The sequence below is a fragment of the Diceros bicornis genome, chromosome 9 (assembly GCF_020826845.1).
Source record: "Diceros bicornis minor isolate mBicDic1 chromosome 9, mDicBic1.mat.cur, whole genome shotgun sequence".
NCBI classification, from domain to species: Eukaryota; Metazoa; Chordata; class Mammalia; order Perissodactyla; family Rhinocerotidae; genus Diceros; species Diceros bicornis.
In genome coordinates, this window is record NC_080748.1 from 58,687,321 (window position 1) to 58,703,937 (window position 16,617).

The 16,617-nt window shown below is 34.7% G+C and overlaps 1 protein-coding gene across 1 annotated transcript in view; it reads left to right on the forward strand.

Annotated features, from left to right (window-relative positions):
* The window catches only part of NDFIP2 (Nedd4 family interacting protein 2), a 64,483-nt gene extending 56,824 nt beyond the window's left edge, over positions 1-7,659 (forward strand). The window contains exons 6-8 of the mRNA XM_058548364.1: positions 2,331-2,397; positions 5,106-5,211; positions 6,638-7,659. Of these exons, the coding sequence (XP_058404347.1) occupies positions 2,331-2,397; positions 5,106-5,209 (171 nt within the window). The 3' untranslated portion in view covers positions 5,210-5,211; positions 6,638-7,659. The remainder of the gene's footprint in view (positions 1-2,330; positions 2,398-5,105; positions 5,212-6,637) is intronic.
* The last annotated feature ends 8,958 nt before the right edge of the window (positions 7,660-16,617 follow it).

The following is a 16,617-nucleotide window of genomic DNA, read 5'->3' on the forward strand; positions in this document are numbered from 1 at the left end:
GATGAAACTAAGAATAAAAAGAAGCTAGTAACTTGTTTGGTGTCCCACAATTTGTATGTGGATTAGAATCTAGCCTGGTCTCAATTCAGTATCTGTTCTCCTAATTTTGTACTGCCTCTGACAGTGACACTGTACTTCAACTTTTATTGTAATGCGCCAGGCAGTAAATTCCCCTTGGAGTGCAGTGCTGAGAGAAAAGTTTTCTCCTAAAAGCCTTAGTGTTTGCTTGTATTAGACAATAAGTAGTTTATAAATCATACTGCTGCTTTTCTTTTTGTTTCTGTGTCACTGTGAACCTCAGAGCTGGTGTAAATATCTTTAGCCCAAGATTCTGATATTATTGCGATCTAAAGCTTTTGATGTTTTTATTGTTTAAAAATGCATATATATTTTTTTTAAAAACTAGCAAGTCTTTTTGAAAGTAGACAGGATGTAAACAATAAAATACTGGTGTTATATTAATAAAATAAAATTGGTTAATTTATTTTTCAAAATTTTATTTCTGCAGCCTGCGATTGGCCGATCAACATGATCGATTCATTTATTAAAAAAAAAACTTGGCTCAGCCCTCTGACTTTTAGTATTTTAAAACATTTTTGATGTCTTAGTAATGAGCCCAAAAGCTTATTAGTTTATCCTTTTTACATAGTGAGTCTTTCTCTTTGTCTTCAAAGTGAAAGTATTTTCTTCCCTTTGGAGTAAATAGAGAAAGAATAGCTTTAGGTAAATATTTTTGGTGAAAGATAACATTGTTCTTAATTTTCTGGTTGCCTCTTGCTGGATAATATTATATTTAAAAATTATATTTAAAAATAGAAAGTTAAAAATATATTACTTAGGTTCTTCTTTTTTGTTCTTATAGCCTCTAAAACCTATATGAAAACCTTTAATTTCTAATTATTCATCACTTGATTAAAAAATAGTGTAATGCAGTCCTACTTGACAAGCTACATTTCCCCAATTTTCTAGTTCTCTCTTCATTGTACATATTTAAAGGTGTAGAAGTATGTGAGATTTGCATCTATAATAGTACTTTGAAATTTTTAATCTTTGAAATTTCTAGAACTGTAAGCTGAACATTTAGATCATGGTTCATTTATTAATTGTAAATACTTCCTTTGAAAATACTTAAAATTTTGTCTTTAAAAAACAGATTTAGATAATCTTTAATAGATATGCTTTCTTAGTAGTGATGTTATTTACAATTTGTAAACATTTTTGTTATTACCAAAGCTATAGGTTTTTAAGCTTTTATGGAAATTACCAATGAATAGTTGGAAATAATTAACTATAAAGTTGGAGATAGATACTTTTACTTAATTTCAGATTTGAGGACAAATCTGCATTTAACAAAATCATTTTTATTTAAATCAGATTCAGTTTGAAGACCAGTGGAAACAGAGTAGATAAAACAAGCTTACTTGTAGTAGTTTTAGAATAGATTATATTAACAACTTTTAAAAACCAGCTGTTTGGAGCACTGTTTAGGTGCTAAAGGGTAATAGAGAAGAATTATCTGAAGTAACTTTGAAGAAAATTAGATTGACTTGTAAAAAAAACTTGTGGAAGTAATAATCATGATGTCCAGAGTTTAGTCAAGGAAAAGATACCTGGGTCCAACATCATCAAACCCTGCCTTCCATCTGCCTGTTCCTAGTCTCATTTCAAAAAATGTAAAACTGTCTACCATGGCCACTAATAGGAACTGTTGAAATGCCACTTCAAGGTTCATTTAGCTGTTCTCAGCTCACTGTTGGGAACTGAATGCTAGAGCATCTAGTTTGAAAATAAAAAGACTCTAATGAGTTGGAGGTCTTTATGTGCCTAGTATTCTTGGCAGTGATTAACAGTAGGGGGTGTACAGAAGGTCAAAAGCTCTTCTTTTTAGAGGTCAGCAGAACATCCCCATCTGATAAGATTAAACTAATGTGGCTTTTGGTGTTAATATCTAAAGCAGCGGGTTGCTGCAGTGTGTTTGAGATGGTAGTTGTGGCTTTGAGAGATTATGAAAAAAGAACTGACATGTGAACTCTTTAATGAAAAAATGTTGGATTCAGATATGTAGCATTTACCTTTCTTTCTTACAAGCATTTGAAACTGATTTTTGTTTCTAAAATATTTTGCATAAGTTTGTTTGCTATTGTATGAGATTTTTTTCCTCAAATAATTATATATGTTATTAAGTATTTTTTTCCTTCTCTATTTTTCTTTTTGTGCTGTTTTAAGTGCTAAAGCTTGTTTGAGGTAAATCATTCTGAAACTGAGGCTAATCTATGATTTTCAAATTTTGGTACATAAATATGGTTAATATATTTATGTTCACTCCATAGTTTTCTGATTATTTTACTGGATATTTCAATGGACAGTATTGGCTTTGGTGGATATTTCTTGTACTTGGTAAGTTTATTCTTAATGCATTTCAGTTTGATTAATTTGCATTTAGTTTAACTTTGATATTTCCTAAAATTGTAAGATGTAAATACATTGTGTTGCAACTTATGTGGAATTAATTTTTCAACTATAAAATTCTCATATCCAAACACTTATATCATCTCAGCTATTTAAATAATTCTACATAGCATTCTAGATTTCTGATTTAAAATCCAGAGCCTGTCAATGTAAAGAATCAATGGTTGAATGATAAGTGAATACTACAAAACTTGAAAATCCTAAGATGATTAAAAAATAATTGTTTTCAGCATTTATTTTGGAAAATATACATGCATAATTTCTTTTAATGATCATAGGAGATGTTGAAAGTAGGATAGTTGAATGTTTTATCTATTCTGTTATTTTTGGATCATTGAAACATTCGTTTTATACTTTTGAAATGTACCCTGAGTTAATCATTAATCAGCCAGGCGTAAGGAAAGGCTTCATGTCTAATGATCACAGACTTCTGTTGAGTTTTCTTTGTACAAGGCATGTCTTTTTATTAACATGGATGAATTTTATGGATTTCCAATTTTTATTCCCTTGTGTTTTTCACTTTAGATGTATGATACTTAAGTTAACCTTAAAGTCACATTGTACCTTTAATCCGCATTTCAAATTTGTTTACTGACATGAAGAATACATTTTGTCTCTACTTAGATTTAAAAGCCCACATTTCTCCAGTAACATAATTGTAGCAGAAAATAATAGCATTTCAGTAGGTGGCAGTGTTCTCCTTGAATTTTTATTTAGTCCTGCTTTTGGATCTTTAGGATCTTTTGGGAAACAGATTCTTAGTGGTCAGTTAAGGTCACTGAAGATCCTGGATTTTTTCTCTAATAATTATAGTGAAATTATTCTAGTGTTGTGATTTTCTTGGGAAGTCAGACTCATACAAGGGTTTAGCCAATTTTTTATATTGTTAATTGTGTTCTGACTGCCTGAATTCTGTGCTCGTTTATTGAGTTTCTTACTTAAAAATGAAAAAATGTATAAAGTCTATTAGGTATTTAAGCATATTAAGTGAGCCTATCTGCTTATAAATATTATTAAGCGATTGAGGAGTCTTAGGAAGACAACTGTGAGGCAGAGTGAAATGCGGAGGGCAACCCCAGTTCCACATCAGAGCCATAATCTAGCATTCAGGGGAATGTGAAAATTTAATCAATGAAAAAAATGTTGCTCTCACATGTACTCCAAAGAATGTTGAGCACATTGTAGAACGCTGGGCAGTGATAGCCGCTGAGTGAGTGGTTTCTAGATATGAATTGGGTTATTTTCAAAAATGCCTCAGCAGAACATGCCTGTCGTAGAAACAGCAGCTTCTTAGACAAAAGAAGGAATTTCACAAATAATTTTAGTTTACATTTCTCAGTAATACTTTTACATTTGTATCACAATACCATTATCTTTGAACAGCATCTGGAAGGGCATGAGGGTGGAATTCAGAGTGGGAGTCACAAATGGAAGGAGTTGGGATGTGGGAAGCAGCTGGGATCAGAGTTAGCTGAAATTTATACCCCTTGTTTAAGACATTGGTATCTCCCTTCTATCTTTCCTCTCTAATTTATTATAACCATGAGTCTTCTTTTAGTGCTTCAATTACTGCCTTGGAGTTGGGGTACAAATTTAGTTTGGGACTTTGCATTTTAAATTGACAGACTCTTCCTCCTGTTGAGGGGAGTTGCGCGCATACATGTCTTCTGTTTTTGTTTTTGCTCCCCACCATTACCTGGTTAAAAATTTACTGGAGTTAATAAATGTTTCCCTTAAAATTATATGCTTAAGTATATCAAAGACTTAACTCTACTAATAGTGGTAATGCTTCCTATACTTAGCTAATATTTTTCATTTGAAGCATTTCACAGGTGTCATTTTATTAATTGTTAAAGATACCTATGATGTAAATGGTTATTATTTTAAAATACTGTTTTACAGAGGAGAACACTGAGATAGATATGATATATCCCAAATCATTTAAGAAATGACTAGAGTGGCTGCTTCCCAAGTCGTCTTTCCTGATTCTTCTTATCTTAATTTTTATTATAAATTAGTCTTTTACTATTACTTGAAAATAAGAACGAATAATTAAAATTGTTTACATAATGCACATATCTTCAAATACAGATTTCACAGATGACAGGCACTTGATGTTGCTAGACTGGCTTATTGGTTTTATCCCACAGTTGTCAACAGTTGTCAGCAATTACATGCTTGTATTCTCTCTTGAATACTTTATATCAGTAAATATGTCTTAGTTTGCTTACTAGTTATAGTTATTGAAAAGTTTGGTGTAAAGTGGGTTTTCTATGAGTTGAATTAATTAAAAGGCATTAGATAACTTGCTTTTTAAAGAAATCATTTAATAACTGCATGTTTTTTGTAATTCTGGATTTTCATGGCTGGATTGGCTTTACTTCAATTTGTACTTTAAGTTAGATACATTGAGGGTTAACAAATTGAAAGAATTTTTGGGTGGCAGTAAAATTTTATTATATTTCTTTATGATAGAGTTATCATTATAGTGTAAAATATATTATGGAATGAATGGAACCCTACAGATTAAATTCCTTAAACCAGGAGGATCTTCTTTATAATTGTCTATTTTAAATTTATCATACCCCCTCTCTATATAAGAATGTAATATATCTGTATTATTTCAACCTTCTTAGGCCTGCTTCTTTTCTTCAGAGGATTCGTTAATTATCTAAAAGTCAGAAACATGTCTGAAAGTATGGCAGCTGCTCATAGAGCAAGATATTTCTTCTTATTATAGAGGTAAGAAGTATTAGTATATTAACTCTGTGTATTCCCTTTATGTATTCAAATTCACCAGATGCGTATTAAATGCTTAATGTGTACTCATATTGTTTACTTAAATTTGGCATATTTAGTATGTTTTTATACTGTGTTAATCAGCTTACTGAAATTTCATAAGTTGTGAACTTTTTAAGATAACAGATTTTTAAAATTGAATTTCGTAAATTTTAATTTTTTTATTATGAATAAACTGAAACTTTAAATCAGATTTTTTAAACCTCTTTTTTAAGACTGACCACAAGATGTATATACAGTAACCACCAGCACAAAATTTGAAGGCTTGAAAAACAAAATGTGACAAAGCACTTAACGGGAAGGATGGGCATTTTGCATAAAACAATGTGAAATCCACATAGACATCTGGTGAAAAAAAATAAAAAACAAATCTGTGATCGAAAAGCAATTTGCTATGCAGTGTTCTTAAACTGGAGGAAGGAGTAAAAGTTGTGTGAAGAAAACAGAAGCTCTGTTATTTTTTTTTTAAATATGTGCCAGTTTATATCAATAATAAAGGCTAAAACTTAAATAAATGGTGATAGAAAGAAGTGAGCAGAGGTTGTCTTAGGAGTTATCCAGTGAGTTTCTGGATATAGTGTATATGTTAATAGTGTTTATTTATTGTGCAGCTAGTAATGTCTGCACATGAAGAGACCTCATATCTCTATTCTTTATGCTATTTTTAAAGCAAGTACCTTATATTTTATAAATGATTTGAACTTTTGAAGTATTTGGACTGCATAAGCACAGTGTCAACTAAAACACTTGACTTCTGGATGTATCTACAAGTACAAAATGTTTCAAGGTTACTATAATTAAATATTCTTTTTATAAATAAATTGTATGGTTTGTGATTTGGTTGCTTAAATTTTAATTATAACTTATATGAGTTTTACATAAGCTAACAGAATTTACTTATTTCTGCAGAAGAGTACAATGAATACAAATGTATTTATGGGTCATGTTAAAGTACTGTTTTAAATGTTCCATTGAGGTTTTTTCCTCCCCCTAGAAGATGTCACATTTTCTCTTTAACCAGTAAAATGTCTTTGCAAGCAGTAACATTAAGAGTTTGTCAGTATTAACTGTAAGATAAAAAGCAAAGTCATTTTACTAATTTAAATGGTATTCTGTGAGTATTCAATGTGATTGTCTTGTTTGCATTTTCAAGAGTCTAAAATATAATGTAAATATTTTCTAGATAGTCTCCTATGGAAGCTTAAATTTTAGAATATATTCTGAGTATGTGCTACTTTATGTCATCTTTATCAAAAGAACATTATATATATACTTGATGTAATACTGCTATAAAATGGGTTTTATTGTACTATCATTTAGATAGTTGAAATTTAATACATTTTAAGACTAATTCTTTCTTTGTCCCTAGACTGCATCCACCAGACATTCCTTTCTTATACCAATGTGAAATTTCCAGATCATCTGTAAACCTACAACTTTAATAGGATAGAAGACTACTAAAAACAGAAGACAAATCAGTGAAGAAAAGACAGAGCTTCACAATTGAATGGCAGGGTGGTTTATGCTTAAAAACCATTTCTGTTCATTCTCTTAAATATTTATATTTCATTTGTTTTGCACATTTGCATATGTGCCCATTTAAAAGATTTGCATATACTTGAAAGAAATCATAAAGTTGTAGCAGTCAAGTCCAATCACATTTGGTTAATCAGTGTTTGAAATAATTGAAAGAGTTGAGTGATAAACAGTCTTCCAGCATGAAATGCCATTGACTTCTGGCCTGACATTTAGTATAATAAAAATAACCATGTCAAATGCTTTAGTTTCTGGCTCTTAGATTCATCTAGTAACTCCACACATGAAACATCCTTTGTTATATATAAAGTGTTTTGAAACCCGCAGTGCTGATTGTTAGAAAGGCTTTGTCAGATTTTTGAACATGGTATTTATATCATTGTTTAGCAAAACTCTTTCTGTAAATAACCATGCATAAATTACCTTCTGCATTGTTTTCTTGAAATTGTGTCTAGATATTTTTTCATTAATTTTAAATTAAGTGAACTTAATATATAGAGAAAATTTGGGTGTTAAAGATAGATTGTTTTAGCTCAAATTTTAAGAAAATGTGGGTGTTCAACATGTCCTTTATAAGAAAAAAAATTTTTTTAAGAGACTTGCCAGTCTTAGGGGTTCTGAAATGAGAAGCTTGGTTTTTAGCATTGCCCATCTTAGAGATTCTTGCAGGAAGAGATTGTATTAGATATTATATTTATTTCATTTAAGACATTTTTGAAAATTTTCTGGTAAGATATTCTAATTTGCATTTACCTTTTAAAAAGCCAATAACAGTATCTTTCAACGTCATTGTAATAATTTTTTCTTTAGATGTTTAGTTTCTGAAACTTAGCAAATAAAAACTTGTACTATTAACAGCTTCTTGCTTTACGATTGTGGAAATAACTTGTGAAAATCATATCCTGAATTGAGATATGCGAAATATCTGTTTTCAAGTTATGGAAACATGTCTGTGGGATATGGGGGTGTGAGGTGTGTATGTGTGTTGTGAGTGTATGTGTGTATGTGACCATTGTTGCAACTGGAATCTACTTTACATTCATAAGCTACTACATTTTGCAAATCATTTTATGTCTTATTTGTTTTCTTTTCAGTTATATCTTTGCTTTTGAATGCCAACATTAAAAATTCTGGGAATTATATCATCTTTTAAACTTAAAAATCATTTAATACATCTATATAGAGCATATAAAATTGCTTGTTTATTATTAGACACTACTACTAAAAGATACATCTAAAACTATTCAGGGACATTTTTCCATTTCTGAAAAAATAAAATTTATTATGCTTTATAACTTCTTTTGTATTTCTCTGTATTTTCTGATTTATTTCATTGTCTTTGGTAAATAAAACATGCAGCTTTGTTTTGCTAATTGAGCCTCCTATTTTTTGTTTCCCCGCATTCATTCTCCTCCCCTGCATAGAATTTTATGGTGGATTTAAAGTACCTGTGTTGTACCCCCTGAAGTAAAACAATAGCGTGGGGTAAAGAAAACAAAATATTTAATTTAGTTGTCTGATTTGTAAATTAAAATTTGAATATACTTATAAAAAATGTAAACTCATGCTAGATCTCTTCATCTCATTAGCTTCCTATGGACCTATACTTTGTTCTTCATAATAGTTTTTAAATGAAATTAAGCTATGATAACATGGTAATTTTAAATTACTAAATCAGCTATCAACACATCAATTTATTAAAATTTTATTTTAGTTTTTGTGGTATTTATACTTGGTTTCTGAATATGAATGTATCACTTTTGATCAACATCAAAACTTTACTTTTTGTTTTGATTTTGTTTCCTCCAAATCTGCAAGAATTAACTGTGCATGTTACCTAATCCTTCATAATTGTTGCAATTCAGTGGTAGCCTTAAATCTCATCATCCAATCAGGGATGTCAGAATATTATTTTAAAAAACTTAACATTCCCTTCCAGATTTATCAAACCCTGCATACTTTCCCTCATTTCCTGTGAGCTTGGACAGAATAGCTGCTCTTGTGTTTTGGGGACACTTAATCACCTTTACACTTCATGTTAAAGATTGAAAATCAAAATCTTTGTTAGGATGTCTAAACGATTTTTGAATGTGAACTGGGGCTTGGGAGTTAATGCAAAAGTTTATTAAATTATTTCTGTTGTATATGAATAAGCGAATTATGGCCAGGAAAATCCATTTTTGTGTCTTTATGCAATAAACTGAATTTAAGATAAAAATACATTTTTCTATATAGTATGTTCAGGATAGATTGTAGAAATTTAAAATTGATAGACAAATCTTACCATTCAGTTAAAATGAAAATCTCTGTTTAACAGAAAAAATATTAATCTCTACCCTTTTATCTTGAGTCTGTAAGATATATCCCATGCCTTTGAGGTTGTTCATAAATTTTAATCTGTTAAAACAATAATCGCTAATATTTCCAGCAAAACCTCTCATAACAGGAAAAGTGGAGTCCAAAAAGTCCTATTGGGGAAAGATTCAGGGTTCCTTAATTTAACTTAATTTTTTTTCAACTGTTGTATACTGTCCCCAAAAGCAGAAAAGTAATGATAATGCATCTGATAGTGTTTGTAACTAGAGTGGCATATAGCCTTAGTTTGCTGGGACAGTCCTGGTTATTCTGTTTTTTCAGCTTAAATAGTGCCTCCTCTCTCAAAAGTGTCCTAATTTGGAGGATAAATTATGTATGATCATATATATATATAATATACATCTGTACGCTGTACTGAGAAGTGACTGCCCAAGCCCATTGCCCTTTGAGAGAAGGAACTGGAGTATTAGGGCAGGAGCCAGTTTGTGTTGTCACAGCCTTTCCTAAAAGCCAGCCATTTGTTTGGCCTGTAGATCATTGCATAGTATCTTCTTTTTTTTAATAAAAGTTGTATTGGAATGCTTGCAGCTTACGGTAAATGGTAAACAATGAGCTTTTATATTTTTAAACTGCTGTTAAATGTTATTTTAATTGTTATTTAATTCTTCAAAGTCGTATGAAATGTTAGTGTAGTATTTTTTAAAACCTCATTCTTGATAAAGTTCAACTGTCAGATGATAATGTGCCATTTAGTATTATAGGAATATCTTTGCTCATATATAAAACATGCTGACGTGTTTTACTTGTTAATAAAGTTTTACAGATGTGGAAATGTGAACCTGTGATGCATCCTTTTGAAAATCAGTTTAAGATCCACAATATATTATCATCACCTTGGCCTCACAAAATGTCTATATGGTAGACCTTATGGAGATGAAAGCAGCTGGTGTGGAATTAGGTTGGAGTGTGGAACATCATTTAACTTGTCAGTAATTTGTATGTTAGGAGATAAATTACAGTTTCATTTTAATGCAAAAAAATCAGCTTTATGAAAATAATTTATGTTCATTTCTACATTGCAAAAGATCACCATATGTCAGACCTGCTTATGGGCTTGTATTCTTATTTGGGACATATGACCTAAAGTGCAAAAACTTGCCTCAAGTTATTTAGAAAAAAGAAATCAAAAAGTTCATTCCCTACTTCATAAAAGTTAAAAAGAAAATGTTTATTTTGAATTCAACATGTTTGCTTGTTTTAACTTTTCCTGATGTTTTCAGCTTAGCTTTCATTTGTTTGTTTTTGTTTTGAGACATTGAGCTACCTGCTTCTAAAAAACCCTCTTGATTTTCATGAAAACCATTAAAAAAAATCCGGTAGCTAAACAGAGAAGAGATCGAGTCTGACCTCTTTAACAGCTGAGGTTATAACAAGGCCAAATCACACACTTCCTGTTCGTAGAATCTTAGACGTTGTTTTCCTATCTCACACTTGCAAAAAGAACCGTTATATTCCTTTTCCACTCCTTTTATGTTTGTTGTAATTAAATCAACATTTTACCTTCAGTGACACAAGAAGAGGGGGGTATAGTCTATCCATCCTTAGAGCATGGTTTATTTTTTCTTTTACCTTTACCAGAAGCATAGCAAGATCAGCAAGTACAACAAACGTGCCCAGAGCTCAGAGGAAATCTGGAGGGCAGCCTCTGCCCTCAGCATATGAAAAGTAGCAGATAACCTTGTTGAAAAGTATGAACTCTTCAGAGGCACAAGAACAGTACTTGTGCATAAATCCCTAGTGTGGAAATACATTTATTATTCCTTTCTCGTTAAGCTTAGTTTATCAGCCATCTGAAATCCTACATACGTGATTTGGTTTGGCTATGCAAACTATGGGATTTGGGCTCTAAAATTTTAATTCCTATTTTATTCATTCAGAGATAAGACAAAGATTCTTAGTTGCTAACAAGCATTGGTGACTCTTGGTGACATTCTAATCTAATAGGTGGTGATGGAATAAGTGTGAAGTATCACTTCCTAAATCCAGATTTTTAAAATGATGAGCAGACTATAAAAACGTATGTAGCATCAGTTCACTGAGAGTTATGAACTTTTAAAAGACATCTGAGTCTTACATTTCTCTAATCCTGTGGGATCTCCAGGGATGAATTCTTGATGGAATGATTCTTAGGACCTCTCTCTAGAGCTGTGATTGTTCTTCAATATGGCACATTATAATCAACTGGGAGTTTTTGGGAAATTAACATTCCAGCTTCAATTTCAAGAGGTTCCAATGCGATACATCTGCCCCATGACAGCATGTTTCCTTCCCATAGTTTGAAGTTCTTGGATTTTGGTCTAGTAGTATTGCTGATTCCTTGTGTCTGCTCTTATCTAGCTCCTTGTTTACACGCGATAGAAGGTTACAAGTGTTAGGATCAATGTATCAGTTAGACTTTTTGCAGGGAAAGGAAAAGGCACATAAAACAGATCTTAAAGGGTTAATGAGCGTTTCTTGACTTCTTGCTTTGTGACCTCTCTGTATGAAAGCCCCTCTGGTTTTCATGCCTTTATACACACAACATGGTTCTGCAGGGCTGTTATCACCAGGGCAGTGTGGGACCTTGTGACAGAATGGAACTGTTTGTGCTGAGAAGGCAGTTCTTTTCTCCATAATCCTGTAAAGCAAGCAGAATTGGATTAATTATCATACAGTTGATTTTTCTTGCCTCAAAAAAATACAATTTCTTGCCACCAGCATCTTTGCTTCTCTGTCCTTGAGGAGCCTTTGGATTATTAAGAGGCGTCTTTGTGTAACAGAAAGACTAGGTTTTGGACCCAGATAAAACTTGGACTCAAATATTGACTCTCACGCAAATCCAGGCAATTTGCTTAACCAAAGCCTCAGTTTCCTCACCTGTTTGTTGGGACGCACGATATGTACCTGAGGATTAGGTGAGATTTATACGAAAGAAAAAGGTAGGCATTATTAAATCTTTGCTCAGTGTGTTTCCTGACCAGGCTGCCTATTAGTGTTAGTAGATGCCTCCAGGACGTGAAATAAACCCTTGCCTGATGTGGGCATTGTATCTGCCATTCCTTTTGAAGAGGGTGATTATAATAGGATCATGTTGGCCTAGTACTGGCTCCTTATATCTTCTCTGCGGCAAGTGGAATTAAAGCACAAGTTGCTAGATGACAGTTGATTTTAAGGGACACAATCACGCAAGAGGGGAAGGGACTTTCCCATTTACCAAGCAATAAAGCACTCCAGGTGGTGGGGTGTGAGGAAGATAACACAGACCTCTCCAGGCTGAAGCTTGGAGGCCCCGGAGGCCAGCGGCTGGGTCTCACTGTGAATTGATCAGATGATGCTACTTTAGAGTTGGTGACTCATTGTTTTTTGCTCAGGGAGCCAGTGCACTGAAATCCTGGTTGGGAAGTGATCAGAAAAAAAGTTGATGGGCAGGTTGTTTCTGATTCTAGGATAAATTACTTCACTAGCTTTCTCTTATAATCATGGGTTCTTTTTTGTGTGTGTGTGTGAGGAAGATCAACCCTGAGCTAACATCAATGCCAATCCTCTTTTTTTTTGCTGAGAAAGACCAGCCCTGAGCTAACAGCTATTGCCAATCCTCCTCCTTTTTTTTTTTTTCCCTTTTTCTCCCCAAAGCCCTGGTAGATAGTTGTATGTCATAGTTGTACATCCTTCTAGTTGCTGTATGTGGGATGCTGCCTCAGCATGGCCAAACAAGCAGTGCGTCGGTGCAAGCGCCCGGGATCCAAACCCCGGCTGCCAGTAGCGGAGCTTGCTCACTTAACTGCTAAGTCACGAGGCCGGCCCCTTAATTATGGGTTCTTAATCTTGGATTTATTTTCAAAAATATCTATTACTTCGAGAGGCTGGCCTGGTGGTGTAGTGGTTAAGATCTCATGCTCCACTTCAGTGGCCCGGGGTTCGCAGGTTCCAATCCTGGGCTTGGACCAACACACTGCTCATCAAGCCATGCTATGGTGGCGTCCCACATACAAAATAGAAGAAGATTGGCAATAGATGTTGTTAGCTCAGGGCCAATCTTCCTCAACAACAACAACAAAAAAGTCTATTACTTCGAAAGGGAAATACTTAGATGGGAGTTAAGTCCCCTAGACTTTACTCTGATCATAATTGGGGTCAATTAAATATTTTTGAGTGCCCGTTTATAGTTCTTGAAGGGATGATGCTGTTGCCTCTACATGAAATCCATCTCCTACCCTTGTCCTCTTTCCACCTTCTTCAAAAAGAGCTTATTGGGCAGGCTCTCTCTCTCAACCTCTGATTCTGGTCCTCTTGGTTCCCGTAGCCCTATGCATTGTTTCTGTCAAGGCACTTATGACACTGCAGTGTCATTATTGATTTTTGTGTTGCTATCCTCAATGGTAGATATTATATCTTATTCAGCATTGCCTGCCTCCCCAGCCTAGCACAGGGCTCAATAAATTGAATGAATGGATGGCTGCGATGGAGGGGGTGGCTGCTAGTGCCAGGCTGTGTGTGTGTACTAGCATACATAAAATGCTTTCTGTCCTTTAACTCAGAGTCTAATGCAGGAAGATTTATAAATAGGAAAATGTGCTAATATAAGGTAGGAACAAAAGTCATGGGTCCAAGCCATTGACCTCTGGGAGAACCAGGGCCCCCTTCACTATAGAGGTGACACTGGAACTAGATCTTAAAAAATGGAGTTGTGCAAGTATGTTTAAACCTTTCATAAACATTTTGTGTTTTGCTATCTCTTGTGTGATGCTCTGCCTGCCTTGCTCCTCCTCAGAAGGAAGTAATCGTCTTTCCAATTCTCACACTTCATCTGAGCCTCCTTATTATTCAACCACTTTCTGCTATGGGTCACAGTAATTTGCATTCACGCCTCATCACTTCTGCTTGAGGGCAGGATCCAGTACCTAGTGTAACTTCATAGCCTCCAATGTGTCTAGCACATAGTAAGTACCTTTGAAACATAAAGTCCGAGATTTTCCACATCACTGCGAGCCACTCACTTTGCCACTGCAGGTATTACTAACCTCGGAAGTCAACAGCGGTACAGGCACCCTCGTCTCCAAATACGCTGGTAAAAAAAGTATATAGAATACATTGTGATATCTCCTTTTCACATAGCTCCCAACTCCCTCTCCATTGCAAGAAGTAACTACTGTTAACTATTTATTATGTACTCTTTCAGACTTTTTCCACATACATTTTTTACTAGGATGGCCCCATGTTCTGCGATGTCATCATAACTTCTGATTTCATATAAAGGCGAGGTGATCTCAGGTACAACGTCTGAGATAACGTGCCTTTTTCTCTGTATTCTGGGAGACAACTCTCAGGGAAGAGTACTTTTTCTTCCTGCAAACGTAGTTTGTTTCTCCTGAGAAACCAAAGTTTCTTTTCTTTTCTTGGTCCTTTAGTCTCTAGATGAAGGGTGACTTGTGGCTTCAAGGCCATTGAGAGCTGGGCTATTCCAGGATCTGATATTTGCAGTGCATAAATGTCCGGCTTTATGATCTTCTTATAGCTCCATTTTGGTTAGAAGTTCTCTGGAACCAGGTTGTTAGGAGGAAAGGAGTCGGAGTTGACAAGAATATAAAGACTGGATAGGTTTAGGGAAGACCAAAATGATTCTGGGTTTAAAATTAATTCTCTTGTTTCAGGAACAAAATTTTGTCCCAGAATGACAGTCACTGTTCCTTAGCTAAGCCAACAGACTTTAGAATCTCTTCTTTCCTCTTCCCAAATTCTTCCTGCCTTGAGCTCAAGTGTGACATCTGGAGCTAAAGCAGCTATCTTGTACCATTGAGGCAACAGTTGATAGACTAAGGATGAGGACTGGTAAGGAAGGAGGAGCCTTGATTTTGCTGACATCATGGAGCACCGCACCAGCCCTGGACCCACCCACCTTCCAACTTTTTGCTCAAAGAGAAAAATAATTGCCTAGTTATTGTTAGTCAGGTTTTTTTTAACTGATATTTAAGAGCAATCCAAACTGATACACGGGCATAACCATCCATTTCCCCAAAATTGACAGGAGAGCTACTCAGGCCATCCGAAGCCACCAACATGAAAAAGGAGTCACAACTCTTACCTCCCCCTGGGGGTTACTGACAGTTCAGGCTCCTTGCACTTGATTTATTGATTGTCAATCAACTCACTGCAGCAGCAGTGTGTAAGCAGTGGGTTTATATCTGCTTTACTCCCACCCCTTCATTCACTTCATTCTCCAACTGGGAGTCCCACAGAGCGACTAACTTTCCAATAACTGCTTCTAGAGCTGGACTTAGTGAAAATGTTAGCAGCCACAACTCAACCACTCTCTCAAAGATCATTCAACGCTATCTACACTGTCCATCAACAAAACTTTGCCAAGGAAAGCAGGTGCCACTTTCAAATCTCTGCTTGGTAACACAACAAATGAGAAGGCCCCGGGTGAAATAGGCATTCTCTCTTATAATGATCCAGCTCCCAGTTTCTTGATCTTGGTTTTTATTTTTAGAAATGAAACTGTCTGCTTCTTCTTTTGAGCCAAGGAGGATTCTAGGTAAAGACCTTGCTGCTCATATAGGCCAAAAGGACACCCACAGTCTTCACTTCCACCTGCCCTGAGTTCTGCCCTCCGGTCTAGTGCAGGATAAATGATTCTGAGAGTCATTGGTGTCCACACCAGGAGAGCCTTGCACAGACACTCCCCTGTAATGTGTCTGCAGTGATGACTACAGCTTTGAGGGCTGCTTCACACTCCCCATTAATATTAGTTAGAAATACATGTTTCCCCACTTCAAACTCTATCCCCAGACAAAAATAATTTTTGCTCACAGCAGAGTTAAAGAAAGAAAATGTAAAGAAGTCCTACAGAAATAAATACATCTTCGCTGTTCAGTTTCCAGATTCTGAAATTGATTGCTCTCTCAACTCCGTGTAGCAGAATGCAGGGGAGATGTACGGAGAGTCTGGGACTGTTGACATCTACCTGTTAACACTGATTACTTCTTCCCTTCGTCTGCTCTCCCTTTCTTTTATTTGTTCCTACCTCCCTACTTCCTGCCCTTTCTTCCTTTATCCCCTCCTTCCTCTCTCACCATTTCTTTGCTAATATAAACCTAGTTTATCATTGTCTGAAGTCAACAGTAAAGGCCAAATATAAAAAATGCTGGAAGAGAAATTACTTGTAATATGAGCTCCATCCTGTGTGTATTAACTTCAGCCATTCGTCTACATTTCGCAAATCTCTGGGTCCTCAAATTCTAGGAAAATGTTTCCAATAATGCTAATATCTTACATGTTTGTGAACTAGAGATTTTTTTTTAAAGGTTTAGTGTACTGTTGGAAGGTGGGGGTAAGTCCTCTACCACTTCTGATGTTTCTCCATGTGGAGGGAATGAAATTAGTGTTAACTCCTGACCTCCCTCCCCCTCTTTATTAGCTCTTCCTCAGGGAAGTAATTTATTTGATGGGTAAATTTGA